Source organism: Chiroxiphia lanceolata, chromosome 3 (genome assembly GCF_009829145.1).
Source record: "Chiroxiphia lanceolata isolate bChiLan1 chromosome 3, bChiLan1.pri, whole genome shotgun sequence".
Taxonomy (NCBI): domain Eukaryota; kingdom Metazoa; phylum Chordata; class Aves; order Passeriformes; family Pipridae; genus Chiroxiphia; species Chiroxiphia lanceolata.
In genome coordinates, this window is record NC_045639.1 from 16568810 (window position 1) to 16587764 (window position 18955).

At 49.7% G+C, this 18955-nt stretch overlaps 1 protein-coding gene across 1 annotated transcript in view; it reads right to left on the reverse strand.

The window, feature by feature from the left end:
* Positions 1-17721, reverse strand: part of GALNT14 (polypeptide N-acetylgalactosaminyltransferase 14) — a 96149-nt gene extending 78428 nt beyond the window's left edge. The window contains exon 1 of the mRNA XM_032682654.1: positions 17539-17721. Within this exon, the coding sequence (XP_032538545.1) occupies positions 17539-17667 (129 nt within the window). The 5' untranslated portion in view covers positions 17668-17721. The remainder of the gene's footprint in view (positions 1-17538) is intronic.
* Between the last annotated feature and the right edge of the window lie 1234 nt (positions 17722-18955).

Sequence of the window (18955 nt, forward strand, 5' to 3'; positions counted from 1 at the left end):
GTTGAAACAGTGTAATGCCAGCCTCCTACGTTATCATGGTTCCTAATGATCTTAACAAAGAGCTGGAAGGAGATCGACTTGGCATTCCTGGCCCCTGCCATTACCTGCTGCTCAGACATGAGCAGTATAGCTGAACAGCAACAGGTAGGATGATATTTAATGCCCACCTCTATATCTTGACATTGTCTGGTTTGAAATAGAGTCCTCATGCCACTTACTGGCAGTGAAACTAATAGGATTCTGTAAAGATCAATCCATAAATGCACAGACGTTAAAATGAATGGTTTCCTTTCTGTTCCATTTATGGGAGGGCTCTTTTATGGATATCTATATGCTGGCATAAAAATTGCAGGAACAACTTTCTAAGTCTTCATTAAATTCAAGGGGACTTTTGTAGAGAAGATTGCTTCAAAAGAAACTATTTCCCACAGCAGTTCACTATTATCCACAAACCCAAAAGAGCTACACTTGCTTGTGAGAGCTGCCCCAGCCACACCATATTCCTGATGGGCACACAGGAGCCACAGGAGGAAAACCAAGGTCAGGATTAAGATGTTACAGCAAGCCCCCTGCCCAGCACAGGTGCTACTGAACAGAAGTGATGTGCTACTGTTCACCCACATCCTAAATGCTGCCCAACACTGTCCTGCCCTGCTGGCACAGGGACTGCTGTCACTGGAAGGCTTCCAGAGTAGAGAAAAAAAATCATTAATAAAAACTGAGTGCTTCTGGGCAGGCCAAGGTGAATGTTTATTGATAGCATATTTAATGAAAGCGAATGAAAAAAAAATTTATTTCCTCCTTGCCCTACCCACTGTGTCAATGATGGGGGTGTGTTTGGGGGCTGGGTCTTTTTTTCAGGAAGCACAAAAACTGCTTGACCTGTGCCTTGCATCTGAAAACAACAGTTTATCAGAGCAGTCTGCAAACTGAGAGATTATTCAGATTTCTGCCTCCACAGCAATATTTCTTCCAAGACGACTTTCCTGAAAACCTCACAATAATTTCTGCCCCAGAAGCAAGGTGGGGATGCTGGGCAAATCCCTGCATTGCTCACTGAACCAGTTCTGCATCCCCTTCTCATCTCCAAGTGGTGCAGGCTCTAGGGTTAGCCTTAAGTCCTACTTTGTGGTCCCCAGCTCTGCTGCTGCAGGCAGGGATGCTGCCACATGGCTTCCCCTGGCATCTACCCTCCTGACTCTGTACCACTCAGATGAAACAACTCTGACGGCTCCAAGGGCTGAAAATAGCGGATAAGAGCCAGGTCAGGCATGTACAGTCCACAAAACCACATCTCCAGTCCCTCTTGATCCTCAGGGAACATAAGCTTCCCAGCTAATGGAGGAGGAGATGGTGACCCCATGGACTGGCTTTACCACTGGTGGCCAGTAACACTGCCACCCCTTGGTTAGTCCACTGGAATTACCTCTGGAAAAAGCCAAAAGGCAGAAAGCCACTAGCTCATCACCAGATCCTCTACCAGGAAAAATACTCCATGGGGCTTACAACTATCTTGAACACAAATTGGGATAAAAGGAAAAACGTACATCCAAGCCCTTTGTATCTCTGCAACAATCCATCTTGTCTCTGTCAGCTTAACATCTGTAGAAAGATGTAGCTCTGCTGTAGGAGAAATAGCCTCTTAAGTGCTCCCGGTCATGACAGATCCCAAGGCACACAGCAGAAGTTCACCACATCTTCCTGGCCAACAGCCAGGCTCACAGAATTGAATTTTATCTTACCCTCTTTCACCTCCTCCTTCAGCCACAGAGGCTTTTGTTCATCTCTCCTTCCTCTTTCTTCATCTCTCCATTTCATTTCCAAGGGTGTGGGACTACAGCAGCACTATTTTTTCTCCATACTCAACCTCAGAAAATGAATCATTCCTAAACCATCCAACCAGACACCTTGCCTCCAACACCAGGCAAGAAGATGCCCTGGCAGCTACACACAACTCCTCCAGGAGTGATGCTTTTCCCCAATTTTTTTGCCAGCAAGACACCCTCCTGAGTCACAAGACTTTATTTTTTTCCCCATCCCTTTTTCCTCCTCTTACAAAAGCTGTGGCTGAGGATGGCCACGCAGGTGTCGAATCCTCCTGCTGCCAGCCATCAAGCGCTTGATGCCACAGCAGCCTGGCAGCAGTAAGGCCCACAAGTGAAATTCCCCCCTCTCCCTGCAGATAACTTTCCAGCATCCACCTTAATTTCTTCCAACTCAGGACCCATTCCAGTGAGATGTCCAAAACTGAGCAGCATACTCAAGGCAGGAGCACACTCCTGAACTACCGAACGGTGTTACAACTTCAGCAGCTTTACTAACTCTTCACCTGCCCTTAAAATTTCTGCTTTTCCCCCCATCAAGAATTCTCCAATGATTTTAGCTGAATTTAGCTAATTTTTAGTTAATTTGGCTAAGATTTTGCTAAAGTTAGCTAAGCAGCTAATTTTACAAAGCGTCTCCCATTAAATCTTCCCATGCCTCGAAGTTCCTGTCTATAAAAAGAGACTCATTACCACCGATTTGTCTCTAAATGACAGAGACTTTAAATCACTGCCATACAACATCTGGTTTGCGGTCCATAGGGAGCCAGTAGGCTCAGTTCAGCTGGATAACTACCCTCTGGTGGAGATGTCACTGACTCAGCTCCAAACTTCTACCTCCCCAAAGCACGGGCCAGGGCTGAGGGACACCGTATGGGCAGCTTGGGGACCTAGAAACTGCTGAAATCAGTGGAAGGCTTAAGCCTTGAGGGCTCTCAGCCTTTCACCAGCAGGAAAGTATTTAAAAATCCTAAAAAAAAGGAAACCCTGCTAAGGCAGGCAGCAAACAGGGAGGCTGCAACCTTAAGAGCTGCAAAGACATTTGAACAATAGTATCCCTGCTCAAACCTTCCCCGCATCTGTAGGCAGCAAGACTATAAATTGGCCTATGATTTAGCTCCATTTGGTCATTTGGTGACCTCTATTCAGTCCTGCACCTCGTCCCACGTGGCGGATACCAGCTTCCATCCTTATCTCCACTATCCATTAGCTGCTGTCGGCAAGCAGGGAGGAAGGTGGGGTGCCAGCACAGCTCTGCACACATGGGAACTCTCTTTTCCTTCCCCATCAGGTCCCATTGCAGCACCTTATGCCATCTTTAGGACCATGCTGCTGCGCTGAGGGGCCTTGGTCGAGGCAGGTATTTCAACTCATAGGCAATCCATTTCTTAGTACACTATATTCTTCCCAATTTTTCCTTTTGTTTCCCCCTCTTTTTTTCTCTGCTTTCTTTTTTCTCTGTAATGTGAATGATTCACATTACATTCATCATTTATATCCACAGCACCAGCAAGCTGATTTACTGCCTTGATCAATGCAGCTCCAGCATGATCAACATGCTCAGCAAGCTCAACACAGAACAGGGACCAAGCTGTGGGAACCTGGCAGGACAAGAGGGAGGGACAGGGAACAAAATCATCCCACGAACCAAAAGCACCAACAGCACAACTTTCTGCACTCCTTCTCAGTGCAGCAAGTCTGCAAGAACAGGGCAGTGTCAGGGTAGATGGACAGATGTCCTGCCGGGGCACCCCTTGAAGATGGAAGATTTGAGGCTGAGTGCTCTAGGAGCAGAGGAGACTTGGGCAAGAATGTTTTTTTCCTTCTTAACCAGGCAGCGGAGAAACCCGCACTCCATCAGGATCGACTCAGAGCACTTCTCCTAAGCACCTAGTTTGCTCTCCCACTCCTAATGAACAGCGTGACAAGCTCAAAAATCAATGGAGGCTCGGCAAACCTTGAGCACAGCCTCCTGCCGGCGCCCAGCCAGGCGTCCCCGCCACGCTGCTCTCTCTAACTGAAAGCGACGGGAGCGATTAACCAACAGGTTCGTTAATGGCCACCCCGTCAGGACTCTCCTCAGCGAGACCCCGTGAGAGCAAGCCATGGAAACAAGTCGTTTGTGGAGGTGCCAGCCTTCTCCCCGGCAATACCTGCACAGAAAAGAGGGGCTGCCGAAGCCACTGCAGTGCCGCTGGGGACTGGCCTCAGAAAAGTCCCCAGCATTTCCCTGCAGACAAGGATGCTCGGCTCAGCACCTCTCTCCCAGACACCGACAGGGGTTTCAAAGCCCCTGGCCCCATGAGCTAAATCCAAGTCTTTGTGGCCAAATGGACACTGAACATTTTTGGGCCAAATAGGAAATGCGGGGACACTTCCAAGACAAGCCACCTGCTTGTGATACCTGTGGTCGAGCACAGAAACACACAATAAAGTGAGAACACAGACTTGTGGGAGAGAGGGATGGGGCAGTCCAACAAGTGAAACAGGGTGCCAAGAATCTGCTTTTGGCTCTTTTCCCTAAAATACCTGGCAGGCTGAAGACCCTCTCAGGCACCTGAGACTGCATACAAGGGACAAGGCTTTGTTGGGGAAACAGCTGCATCCCAGCGCCAGATGAGGAAACCCTGGAGCTGAGGCAACAGCACAGGCATGGTGGGGAACGAACACTCCCCCAACCCAACACCAACTGGGAGCAGCTCCCCTGAACACCCAGAAGAGGTTAGGATGGAACAGGGCTCTCTCATGATAAGCAGCTGCTGGCTTCAGCTCCAAAAGCTGCCCCATACCACCATCAGAGCACCCCCTGCCATCCCCCCATCTGCTGCCCCACCAAGTCTATATACACACATATATATATATTACTCAGTTTGCTGCTTTTCCCATCTATTCCTGAAAAGAGGACAAGGACAAGCAGCGTGCACAGCAGTGCTGCATCACGCATGTGCTGCCCTGAGCCCTCCAGCTCCTTTCCCTCGCAGCGCCCGTGCCCTATTCTCTTAACCTCTCTGCAAGAGGCTCATTTCCCGTCTCATTTCATGGCTCCAAACTGTTCCTCTGTGCTTTGTTTGTTTAAAAAATGTTGTTAAGATACAGCAAAAAAAAAAAAAAACAGAAAAGAAGTGGGCAAACAGGAGGGATTTAACTCTGCCTTTGCATCTCCTGGCTGGAGGGGCTTCACACGCTCCACATTGCAGCGTTGGTGATTTAATCATCGATGCAATGCTATTGCAAACAGCAGCAGACAGCAGAACCGGCAGGAGTAATGCTCTCTCCAACAGCGTGAATATTAAGGGCATTTAACAGCCCTTGTAATCACACTGTGGCTCCTTGCAAGAACACAGCCAGGCAGCACGAGGGAAGGCACTGAACCATGCTGCTGGGTTATCAAACTCAGCTCCTTACGGCACTGAAATCAGCCCTGCTTACAGCAAAGCAAGCGCTGGCTTCCCTGCACTTTCTCTCAAAACCAAATCCCATGTGGCAAAAGCCTTTAAGCACGTGCTGGGATAAACTCAGTGGCTTGAAAGTCTCCTTCAATGAAAGCCAGCCTCTTGTGGAATTTGGGTCTCTCTAACACAGAGCAAACACTAAGAGCTTGAGCAAATCGATCTGCTGTACCTGTTTGATGCACTGGGAAAGGATTACAGGGGGAGAAAAAGAAATCCAGAGCATGGCATGAGTTTAGCTGTGCCTCAAGACTAGAGATATATCATACTTTTCAGGTCAAGTATTAGTTCATTCTCAAAGGAGAAATGTCCCCAGCTTTTACACTTTGAAAGTTTTAACTCTTTTATTGGATTAATATAATTCTGAAGAGTTCTCTGAGATTTTGACACAGAAACAGCCAGTTATCTATTGCATCCTACTGTGATGAAACACCTGTGAAACAGCAGTCCTGGCCTATGGACCTGAAACACAGCTTCTGGAAATAAGGAAAAAAAGTGGGAATTCATCTGCTTTACCTCTCAGATATAGCAATGGCTGCTAGTTCTGCATAAAGATGGGGAGAACATCTTGAGACCCAAGTCTGCATTCAGAGAAATGTTGGCTTGCCCAAAGCCACATACACAGCTGGTGCCAATGCCCAAACTGATGTCAATACCAGAAGATCTGCATCAAAACTTAGCTGATCCCAGTTGGTATTTAGATATGAAAAATCAAAAACTGTTTGGCTGTTTCAGCTGGACTAACACCCGCATTGCCAAGAGCTCCCAGTCCCTGAGTTATCTTAGTGCAGCCTGTGCCCCAGAGGGAAGGGAATTAGCTACCTGGCCTTTCATTCACACCTTTAATTAGTCAGCTTATATTGATATAAAATTAATTGAAGCAGAATAAGCTTTTATCCTAAAAACAGGTGCCCATATGCAGGAATCACTGAGATTAAAAGGTGCAAATCACACTTTATTTAATTAGTTAAAATCCCCATGCTGGACCTGCCTCTGCTGCTGCACCTACAGCGAGGGCCTTTCTACCAAGCGTGCCCCAGTGCTGCGACTGCCATCTCAGCACCACACTCTGGTTAAACAGAAAATGTGCAAGGGTTTGGCTACACTGCAGAGATGTTCTTCACTGCTGGGCAGCGTTTCATTTACAGGGTCAGGATTTAGCAGTGGGAGCTGATCTCCCAAGGATGCAATAACTCACCAAGAGCAAAGAAAGCCTGTTTTACAGAACACCGCCTGTGCCTGCCGGGGAAGGTTGACCGTCCTTCACCTCCCAACTGCTGGTGCCCTCAAGTGCCAACGCGTTTTCCTCCTGCTCCCCGCACACAAGCGAAGCTTCTGCCTGCAAAGTTCAAATTGGAACTGACTTTCCTTTGCCAACATTGCCTTCAGAAGGGAAGGTGTCCTCCCCTTCCTGAGTCCTGCCATGCCTCAGGTGAAGAACAACATCTGAACGACCTTCCCTGGCATTCAAATGCCTGCTGGAGCTCACCTGGCAAGGTAGATTGTGTTCGTATTTTATGTTTCATTTTGGAAACGTTGTGCTTCCTCAGTGTGCAGGTATATTCAGGAGGTCCCTGCTGAGAAGACACATCCACACCTATGCACAGTAATAAAGGCCACGTCACCAGGCATCATAACACTTTTCTCATCATCTGATTCCCTTTTTTGCCACTTGCAAGTCTAACTTCATATTTCAGATTACTTCACCTGGTGACCTCTGTTTTGAGGTGCTATTCCTTCCCAAGATGTGGGGCTGGGACTTCAGATTGGGCAGATGACCGTCTCTCTAAAGGGCTCAGATAGTTCACTTTCCCCCTGAGAATGCTACCAAACCAGGCAAAGTGAGAAGCCTTTGCAAAGCCTAATTTTGCACGAATGCCTGACGCTTCCTAAGACCGCAGCAGCTGAAGTCTCAGCAGATTTCAGGCTCTTTGCAGGCTTGATCTTCTCACTTGACCAAACTCTTCACACATAACCTCTGCAAAGGGGACATATTTCATTATTTATTCAGAGCTCTGTAAATACAATTACTACTGCTTGTGAAGCCCTTGGCTGCATGAGAACAGAAAAGGCTGCACAGAAGTACGCATTGTGCTTCATCTATGGGCTCCGGGGTCTGCAGGGAGCAGAAAGGAAGCAGTCACTGAAAAGAGAGCAGAAGCTGTCCAGCGTGCTGGGTGGGTGCTCTCGTACATCATTGCAACAGGGAAGATTCTATCTTCAACCATTTCCAATGGCTAAATGTAAATGGTGATGGGTATACAACAGCATGCTCCACTTTAAAATCTCAGTCCTGGTTTTCCAGAACAATATTTTTTGTGGGAAGTTAATTATATGGTAAAAAATGTCAAAACTTAAGAAAAAAAACAAAGGCAAATTGATATTCTTGATATTTTTCCTTCCCAAAACTGCAACTTCACAGCAGTGAACCACCACTAACAGCTTCCCCAGATGTGTGCCATCCCTCTGCTGCAGCAAGCTGTCCATAGAATCATAGAATCAACCAGGTTGGAAAAGACCTCCGAGATCATCAAGTCTAACCCTTCATTCAACACCATCCCTCCATCCATCTACCCAACTCTCCCTCACTCCATGTCATGGCAGTGGGGCTGGGAGACCTGGTGCTGGCTGGCCCAGCAAATACTTTTTGTCTCCTCCACCCCAAAATCAGCTCCTCTCATGCCACACCCAGCAGACAGAGCTGCTGGTACACCGCTGTGCTTTGGGCCCATCCCCAAGGGCTGCACGATGGTTGCCCTTTTTTCTCTGAAGGTACCCAAAGCAGAGATCTTCCTTCAGGATGGGAAGGCAGAACAGGAGGGCTCTTCACAAATCACTCCACAGTAACAACAGGAGCAAACCATATGCAGCCTACATGCCGTACGAGGTTTAATGCTGAGCGTTATATGGATATTCATCCATTAGGATCCCAGTCACAGCAGCAGATGGCTGGTTAACGCATGTTTGAGTCTGTCTCTCTCCAGATTACACTGCATTATAGTGCCAGGAAAATGCAACGGGCATTATAAACACCACGACTCTTCCCTGCTCCTTCTCCATCCAGCTCCACTCTTGTCAAAGGCAGGACCATGCTATATAACAACCTCCCTCCCAGCTTGGCTCCCACACCAGCTCCAGCAGCCTCCCTGTGTCTTCCTGCTGTCTGCCCTGCTGGAAAACCACCTGCCTTCCCCAACAAGACCCTGAGTTTTGCATTTCATCTGGGTGAGGTCAAAGTGCAAAGGGGCTGCATACCAAACATCCCCGAAGGCAGATCCCAAAGGATATTATTCCATCCTGAAGGACCCTGAATCAACCCACCGGGTAAAGCAGATTACCTTGACTCAGATGAAGAAACCAGTTTTAAATAAAAATATTTTAAAAATTAAATTAAAAAGTATTAAAAATATAAAAAAAAAATAAATCAGTGTTTAATAAGAAGAACTGAGCCAACCATTGAAAATTAGTCTGCTCACACCTGTGACTCCTCCCTCCCATCTTTTCTCCATCTCACCTAACAACAAGCAACTAAAAATTCAATGCAGAAGAAAGAAGAGACATCCACAAACTCCCCCAGCCCAGGGGGGCTGCAACCAAGGCCCGCGCCGCTGAACATATTCATGTCTTATTTGCGCGCCGTGTGTCTCCATAATGTGTTATGAGGTGTGTTTGTAACCGGCGGATGCCGACAGTGGTCCTTGAGGAGGAAATGGTGTGTGTCTAAATGCAGGCAAAGCTATTTGGAAAGCCAGGACAAAGCAGCCTTGCTTTCCTGGCTTGGGCCAAATTACATCCCTTGGACTTATTCCTTCAGTGGCTTCAGAAGAAAAAGAATCATCCATCTCAATTTTCTTGGCTCTGTGAATAATGTTTGGAGAATAGAAGGTGATTTCATAGCTCGTTTGTTTTTGCACTGCATGAACCCTGCTCTCCTCGCATCACTTTCCAATCAGGTTTATGACTGGCGTTTCCACTAGAAAACTGAAGAGGGAAAGCTACTAGTCATACTTGAGATGGAGGAGAAAAATAAAATTTAAAAAAGTATAAAAAAAAAAAGGGAAAAAGAATCTCTCTTTCCCTTGTCTTTCAGCCTCATCTGAAAAATGAACCTGTTTTGCTTGTGAATCAATTCTCTTTTGGCACTGCACTTCTCGCAATACTTTCTGAGACGAGATGCAATCATTAGCTCACTTACTACTCCAAATAATATAACAAAGCTGGAGCTTGAGATGTTTTGCAGTAAATCATCACTGATTTCTGTCTGTGTGTGGTAAGGCAGGGTTTGGTGGGGGACACAAGCCCCACCCTATCCCCCCAGTGCCACCACCAGTGCATCTGCACACCTGCTAGCTGGGGACAGTCCCCCTTCCAGCATGTAATCTCCTCCCCCCATGGAGGAGTGGCACTGGCACATTGTCCCTTCCCAAACAAACAACCACTACACCTCACTCCCTCAGGGCTGCAGTAAGGGTTAACTACAGATCATACTAGGCTTTCGAACAGTGGGACTGAAGGCAAACTATTAGTATTACTAATGCTGCCTCCATAAACAAAGGGGTGAACTCCTGCTGAACCTGTCACCACTGATCATTTTCTGAAGGCACGTGTTAACAATGAAAAATCATCCTCCTCCTTCCAGTACCCCTCTGCCACTGGCACCCAGAGCCCCAGCCCTCCCCCGAGGACACCCAGTGCCCATCCCACAGTGGGAGGCTTCCCAGGTACCCTATAGACTAATCCAGCCTGACCTAGGGCTGCCCTTCCCACCACAGCAAAAAACCTTTATCTAGGCAGCCCCCCTTTCCTGGCTCCTTTGGAAATGCATATGAAGAGTGGAGCAATACTGATTTAGAGGAGCAGAAGACAGGGCTTGAGATCTCTTCCTTGTCTTACTCCTCCCATAAAGCTGACCCCTGCTGAGATTTTGGAACCAAAAAGGCGAAAGAGGATGGGAAATCAATTTAATTGCAGCTTAGTAAGCAACTGCACTAAGTGTCGCTGGCAAAATCTGAACATTTCACTGTGAGAGAAAGGGGGAGAAATGGCTTTTTCATTGCACGGGAAAGTGGATAGAGAGCAAACTCCCCCCCATCATCTGCTCCTCACCCCTTCCTTCTTTAAGCAGAAGGAAACCAGCAAGAAACACAGAGCTAATGCCAGCAATCTCCCGCTCGCGCTACTCCAATTAATAGTCAATCCGCTGCACCCTTTGTCGTTAGGCTACACGTAATTACTCCTCCATGCAAACATCTTCCTTAAACACATCCTACTTCTGCTTTCTCCACAGATACATTTCCCGTACTTGGTTTTATTGCACCAAATGCTGGGCTGCCCTCATGGATGAGACTTTCCCAGATGAAGTACGTTGCTTTTGCGTTTCCACAGCCTCTCCCGAGCTCACTCTTCCCACTGGCAAGGAGACTAGAGCAGAGACAAAAATGCCCAAAGCGCCAAACCAGCTTCCCATGAGCTGTGTGCGCAGAGCACAACACATCCACGGACCCAAGAAAGACAACACCCCCATATTCAGCTTCCCAGGGATTTGTCAGCCTGGGACAATAATGCTGCACCTGCACTTATACAGGATTATAAAGCGGTGTCATTTGCAAGGCTGCCTCTCCCAGCACTGCCCCTCCAGTGCCGGAGCTCGCCCAGCTCACACCTGCGGAACCACTGCAGCTAGGCAGAGCGTGCCCTGCCTGCTCTGACCCGGTCTCTACGCCTACAACCAACCTTTCAGATTCAGGAGGGACAGAAAAATTCTAATCACAGCACCATAAATGTTCCTTGGACCTGCCCTCCCCAGGCACAGCATTCCCATTTATAGCTCTCACCCTGCAGCCATCCCATGTGCCAAGTGCCCTGCCCGTGGGAAGGCAGAGGTCACATTGCAGAGCCAGGGACAAGGGATGTCTCAGCAGAGCAAGAAGCAAACCCAGACAAGGCAGGCCCTGGGCCATGAGCCCATCAAAATAAATCAGGATGATGTTTTCTTATCAAGGAAAGGAAGAGCGAGGAGAAAACAGACAGGTTTCTTGAGTAAATAATCCACCTCTGTGTGTATCTGAGGTGGCACAAGGATAAATAGAAAAAAACATCTTCCCTGATAGTCAACATGTTTCTCAAGCGTGGAGATGCTTCACAACATACATGCTGTGTCTGCAAAGCCTTGGCATCCAGACACAGAGCTGGAGACCTTCCTGCTCAAAAATCAGGAGTTGCTTTTGTCAAGCTCACCCCTAAAGCTCACCAAGGGCTCTGGGTCATGAGCCAGAGCTGCGTCCTCCTAAAAACCAAAGGGCAAGGGCTTGAGCCCTTCCCCGTTACCTACAAGAGGAAGACACCACACAATGTCACACCAGCTGCTGAGGGATGCTGCAGCCCAGAGTGATTCCACATGCAGGGTGCTCCACAGGGACCCTGATAGGAAAAACAGATTACAAGAGAGATTATGACACTCCTGAACCCAGCTCAGACTGGGAGTATCACCACCTCCAACAACCCTTCAGAGTGAAGCATCAGGACTTTTTCAACTCATTTTATCCTTCTAGAGCACAATAAGAAGTATTTTTCTTCTTCTGGTGCTCAACACCTCTTGACAACAAAACACATACCACCTGCACAGAAATTTATTTATATTCTTACCAGCAAAGAAGCAGAATTCTCGCCTCATATCCCTCCTTCTCTGATACTTTTTTTAAAAGCATCAAGCTAGGACAGGCACCTGTATATCCTGATGCTCACTGTTTTGCAAAGCAAACAAGTCTTGTTCAATCAATATTTATGCCCCCATCAGTCACAGCTACAACACGGAGCTCTGCCAGAATGTAACAGGGGCAAAATTCATTCATTGTAATTACCAGTGAAAAATTAAGAGGTTTTCCATTTACTGGTTATTGTTTCACAGGTTTCTCAGAGAGTGCCTTGATGCGCAGTGGGCAGGTTAATTAAAAGAGATGCACAAGGCAGGCTGCTCACCATTTGTCCGCAGCCAGTTTAGTCACCGAGGCGACTGGATGCTGAATTTGGCAAGACTTTCTCCCCCCAGTCTCGCTCCACAAGGGCACAGGTATTTCCACAAGGAGGTCTGCCATGCTGGAAAACCTCTCTCCCAATCCCACTAGAAGGAAACAAAGTGCTTGAGAAATGGTACTCATTGATGCACCAGACCTGTCCTGTCTGGCCCCACAAATGAGGATAGCTTGGGCATGGTTTTCTGTTTCATCCATCACTAAATACACAAGCAGGAGAGAGGAACTGGATTCCACCCCACCTCCTGCATCACCAAAGCTTTGCACATCCTAGAAAGCCTCAGTTTGCTCTTAAGAGATTTCAGGGTGGGATTTCAGCAGCAAAGCATGACAGAAGTTTCCCCTTCTCTCACATCCTGGACCTATCCATGCACCCAGCCAAGTCCCAAGTCCCAGTCAACACAAGCTTCCCAGGTACTTAACACTGCCTTTTTTTTCTTGTTCCCAACAGCTTTGCCACTTCAATCCCTTAATTGTCAAGATCTGAATTTCTGCAGGATACACAGTTATTTTAATCTGTTAAGTGGCTCTGCTGCTATAAAACTGACAGGAATTTAACATCTAGAGACTGTCAACTGAATTCCAGGTGCTGAGGCTTTCTAGATGGAGACAATGCAGAAGGAAATGCAGGCTGGTGCAAGACACACAAGCACAAAGCTGGCAAGGATTCCTTTGCACTGAGGTCTGACCCTGCAGGGTGCTGAGCACCCCAGAGCACTTGGAGTAGGCAGCAAGGGTGCTGAGCCTCTCATCATCTCCCAGGAGCCATCCCCCAGCTGCACTTGAGCACAATCAGAAAGGAGTTGCTGCATTGCAAACACTACTACAAGTCAAGCATAACAGGTCACTTTTTTTAATAAAGGAAACTTTTCCTCCGTAGCTTTTCTCTTGCAATCAAGCCCGTGACAGACTCACTTTCCCTCCAGAGGCTGTCAGCTGTGCTTTAGCTATCCATCAGAGGGAGCAAACTAGCATGCAGGAGGGAATGAAGAAAAATAAAAACCCCAAACCCAACAAAAACTATATTCCTGGCCCCCCCTGCACACACTGGTGGCCCTGAGCAAGGGAGCCCAGTTCCCTGCCAACCCCTCCCTGCTGCAGGGCTGTGCTACACAGCCAACATCCCACTGTGGTCTGATACAGATTCACGAGGTGGAGGAGATGAGATGACCAAGGGGTTGTCAGCCACCTACTTCTCTCCTGCTCCCTTATTAGCATCCCCCAGGGCCACACAGACACAGCCTGGCACAGGGCACAGGAGCAGCACACTAGCAGAACATCGCTGCAGAGCCAGCTACACGTACTCCTCACGATTAATTTGGGATTTTGCTTGTAATTAATCCCTCGTATCAGTTCCCTTCATTATTCCTTAATGTAATTAAGTTATTAGCCTGCACGTTCCCTCACCCCCCCCACCCCTCCCAAAGCAGAGCAGTGGGACTTATCAGAGGGAGGCAGGGGAGATGCCAGGCAGTAGCCTGGATTACCAGACCACATGCCAAGCCACACCACCTCCTCCCTGTGTGACTTCAGGGGGGTCACTGGCTGCCTGATTTTCCAAGAGGGTTGAACGATTTCAATTCCTCTGGAGTCAATAAGACCCACAAGGATACAAAGTTCAATTAGCCTCTCTGGGTCCTGGTTTATCCAGCCGGAAAACTGCTGGGACAAGGAGACAGGCTGGAACTAATTAAAGCTTGAAAAGTATTTCGAAATCCTCCGCCAAAAGGCAGGGAAGGCAGAAGGCATCAACAAGTCCCAGCTGATCCATGACCCCAACCAGCCCCATGTCCTTACACTCTCATCCATCAGACTCTGCTTCCCTGCAGGCTGAGTCCATGGCTGCTAACCAGGCACCCGGCTGGGCCATGCGGGTAATGGTCTCTTGGCAGAGGCAGGCACACTCCTACGGCTCCTCTTCCCAGCCAAGTCACAGGACTTTATAAAGGGCAAGAGTTACAGCAGTAATAGGGCTTGATCTGCCCTTTGGAAAAGCAAAAAAAAACCCCAACAATCCCCAAACCTCAAGCAACAGCAGTAAAAACAGCACCGGAGGGACTGGGGAAGTTGACCCAGGAACAATTTCATGGTCCCAAACGCTGCAAGTGATTCTCTTCCGTACCCTACCAGTCCTGCAAGGTTACTACACTCCACAGACATGAGGGAGTCCCACACCCTAAAATCCAGCCTCAACCTGCTCCCACCACTCTGGCACATACCACCAGCAGCTGCAGGCAGCAGGAAGAAGGAGGAGGGAAAGGAAGTGACAGGAATTGAGGGGAGCAAGGGCTGCCAAAAAGGGGAGCCCTCTAAGCCTGCCTGCTACCGGGTAGCAGCAAGAGATCCACAGGGATGGATTACAGGGGAATACGGAAAAAAAAAAAACAAAACCAACCACACAACTGGAGAGGTGAAGCCAAGTTAATTACAATAGAGGGCTGTGCCTACCTCTTCAGGCACAAGCAGCTTGGGAAAGCTCCCAAAGCACTGTTAGACCTCCCCCAAATGCCTGCCTCCACTGCGATCACGAAATGACAAGCCAGCAGCGTGTTTCCAGTGCAGTAAGGACTCAAAAACTGCATCAGACCCTCACACCAAGGTCCTGGTCCTTGGAGACTCTGCCTACCCCAACACTGGGTTCTCCAGCTATAAGAAAAGCATCACAAGCCTTCCTTTGGGAAGCTGAGGCTTGGATCTTGCACAGGATTTGGGATAAAGGAAGGGGGGGAAAAGAACCACAAATAACAGTGACGGATGGGCACCCACACACCCAAGGGCAGCAGCTCTTCTGCTGGCCCTTGGCAAGCCACCAACATGCCACAGCCAGCCAGGAGCTTGGGCACTCTGGCCTCCCAGCACTGGATGTGTGCCATGAGCCCTGCCCGGAGACAGGCATGGGCAGGAGGCAGCATTACCAGTTGGAGCCTAAGTAAGAAAGGTCTAAAGGTTAAATCTACATGAGGCATGATATATAGTGTGCATATGTTCACAGAAATATAGCTCAACTGAGAGAGAAGGCAGTAGCAGGGAGGGGGGGAGGGGGGGAAAACACGTTGGAAAACGCTGCCAGGGAAGTTTATGGGGATTTGCTCTGTGGTAATGTTTGCACTGCTGTTAGCAACTTCCACCTCCTCTTGTTTCTCTACAAATTTGGGAGGACAACTCTTAACTGCTCAAGTTTTCATCTGTGGCAGCCAGTCCCGCCGGCCAGGGCAATGGGACACACCACCAGGCTCCTCTCTGGACAGCAGCATCCCTGTCTCTCCTACCCAAGTCAGCTCTGCAGCCTTTCAGAGGTGTTAACTGGAGTGACACCACATCTCCATGCTCATAAGCAACTTACAAGTCATACTGCTCAAAAGCAGTTTCCAAAGCCAAAAAATGCAATGCATTAAAAAACAAAAAAGAATCTGCACTCTATGGATCTCAAGGGGATGCGAGCGTTTTGATGGAAAATTCAGAAGAAATGAAGGAGAGGCAATTTAAGCAGTCAAATTGCTGGAGTTACGGCAACTTGGCAGTTGGAGCTTCGAAACTCAGGGCCTGATCCTGTCTGATGGGAGAAGTTCACTTCACCTACTGCAGGAGCCAAGACCAGTCCCTAAAAGCATAAGCAACCTGCACCCTGTGGTGGGGGGAGCTTTGAGTGGGAGCAGAGTCAAATGGGCTGCAAAATGGCAGCAATTCAGCTGCAGCTGGTACTAACCAAGAAGCAAGATTCATTTCAAGGAGAATATAGGAGCCCCCCATCATATAGGGGAGGTCTTGATGCCAAAGCCTAGTTACAGTTAAGAAAGCACTTGTCCTCTAGCTCTGCTTTCAGTGACTTATTGCCTTTCCCCCGCTTAAATAAATAAATAAATTTATATATTATTATTTATTTTTGGGGCCTGAAATTGCATAGATTCATTCCCCTCTGCTAGGATTGAAAGATTTCCGAAAGGCTGAAAAAAACCCTCTTCAATCATTTTTATTTAAAAAACATGGAAAACCAATAATTCCTCAGGATGAAAAATCAAAGTAAGCTTTATGAGTTCTGACTTTTTTTCCCAATCAGGTCGTTAATTCAGTTGCAGAGGTGACAGACACATATAGGAGACTCTACAAAGATGCGGTGAACATTTATAGCTGCCACAAGTCACGGGCTGAACGCTGTTGGGTGTCACTGGTGCAAAAAGGAGGCTGAGGGCTTGCACGCTTCCTCTGCCACAGTAACCCTAATCTCAGAGTATTTTCAGGATCTGGGCTCTAACCCAGATTAACTAATTCAAGATTTACACAGTACAACTAAGAGCAGCATTTAATCCTTGTCCTTTGGAAAGTTAACCCTCGGCTAAGCCCCAGCAGCTCTCAGCCGCTGGGAGAGGACACGAGACCGGGAGAGGACACGAGACCTCGTTCAGCCGAAGCTGCTCGCAGGTCCCCTGCTTTTCGCAGCGTTTGGGCAGCGAAACTCCTCCGATGCACTCGCTGTGTCGAGCGAGATGCTCTTCGCATCTCTCCCGTGCTGTCACTCCTGTGCACTCCGGGGACTCAAACATGACATAGAAAGGCGCGATTGCAAACGCACCCTCTTTCCACCCAGGCTGGGACTCACAGGGCAGCATCCTGCCCGTGTCTAGTCTTCCATCACAACCAGCCACGAAAAGCCGCAGCGGTTTAACCGGACTCGGCCAGCCCGTGTACCCCAACCACGGACCACCTGAGTGCTCGCCGTCTGCTCCCCTCTCGTTTCAGCCCGGGGACAGGATCGAGCCCTTCGTCTTTGGGGCAGAGCTCGGAAACACGGCACGACCCACAGGGTAGAGGAGTTGCCGGTTTCCCACCCGTGAACAAACCACGCGTTTCGTTTTCTTGGGGCCCGCCGGTGTCCCCCGTCCCCAGGGTCCGGAGCGAGGGATGCTCGAAGTTGGCGGCGGGGCAGAGGGTCGGCACCGCCGGCGGCACCCGCGGCCGGGGGAGCCCCGACAGCCCCCGGTGGAGCGGGGCGGGAGGGCGGCTGAGACTGCCGCTATCCGAAACCGTGGGCGGGAGGGGGTGGGGGGCACGACCAGGAGGGTATGGAAAGGGCCAGACCGCCCCCCTACGCCGCACAGGCACAGAGTCGGCACCAAACTTTAAGGGGAGGGCGATGGGATCCCGAAAACCGCTGGGAACTTCTTCCCCGGGCAGCGGCGGCGTCGCGCCCAAGTCCCGCCGGAGCAGCCCCGGCCCCGCCGCCCCTTCCCTTCTTACCTCCGGCGTGTGGCCCTCGGGCTCCGCCGCCTCCAACTTCCTCCGCGCCCCGAAGAAGAAGAGGAGGAGGGCGGCGAGCCAGAGCACCCCCATCAGAGACAGCGCCAGCCGCCGCGTCGGCCGCCTCATCCTCGGAGGAGGGAAAAGTCCGGCGGGGGGACAGGGAGGAGGCAAGGGGGAGCCGCGGGCGCCTCCGAGGGCAGCGGGAGCGGGGCTAGTCGGGGAGGAGGGTCTCGCCCGCCCGCCTCGAAGCCGACGATGCGAGTCCCGGGCTGTGCATGCTCTGCAGGGGAGGGGAGGGGAGGAGGAACAGGAGGAGGAGGCGCCGGGAGGAGGGGGGCTGGAGCCAGAGCCGCTCGCCGGGGAAAGGTGCGGCGCGCAGACCGGCGGGCTGGTACCCCGGGGGAACCGCAGGGCAGCCGCTGCCCTGTCCGCTCCCTGTCCGGGAGGCAGCTCCCGGAGACGGAGACACGGAGCCGGGGCGGAAGATATGTGTATGTGTATGTGTGTGTGTGTGGGGGGGGGGGGGGGGGGGGGGGGGGGGATGTGTGTGTATAATCGGGGACGCCCATCTCTCTCCCACGCACCGTGAGTGGGTCCGGGCCACTTCCACGCGAAAGGATGCGCGGGGCTGGGCTGCGCCGCTGCGAAGTTGGCCTAGGTCGGTCCGGGTCCCCGTCCCGGTCGTCGCCCGGCTCCGGGGCAAGGGGAGGCCACCGTTCAACAACACACAGAGGAGGCTCAGACATGATGGGAAGATTAATTTAACCAATTGAAACAGCAGGGGGATTTCAGGTAGGTGGAATTTAATTACTGGATTTGGAAGAGACGATGTGAGTCTCCGGAGCTGTCAAGAACACTTAAAAAATAAAATCATAATCATCAGCTATTGGTATGCTAGCAGCAGCTTGGCGCCAGGCCGTGGTCTCCTTCAGGAATGGCCCTCAGCTGTCATCCCTGTCCCATGGGATGTTCCTTGCTGGCTCTATACACAGCCCCAGCACAGCAGGCCTGTCCACACAGGGCAGCCAAAGTGGGAATTACAGACCTTGCTAAGGGGGAAAAAAACTCCACCACCACAACAGACTAGGACTTCAGAAACGAGCTGCCTCATGCAGCTATCCCTGCTCACCTGACACTGCTCTTCGGATCTTACCGCTGACAAGTATTGCACAAGCTGAGCAAAGCCTTGCAGAAGACATTACAGAATAAATTAAGTATTGGAGCAGATGTGAGTCATTCATGTTAGTACAAAAACTATAGAACAAACTCCATAAAAACAGGAAACCATGCATAAAGTAACATATGGAATGAAATGGAGATAAGATGTCAAATGCTGGAAAGTCCGATGCACATGTTGTAAACAACCTCTCCTATGCATTTCCCACACACTCCTCCTGGTTTTATTATTTCCTGC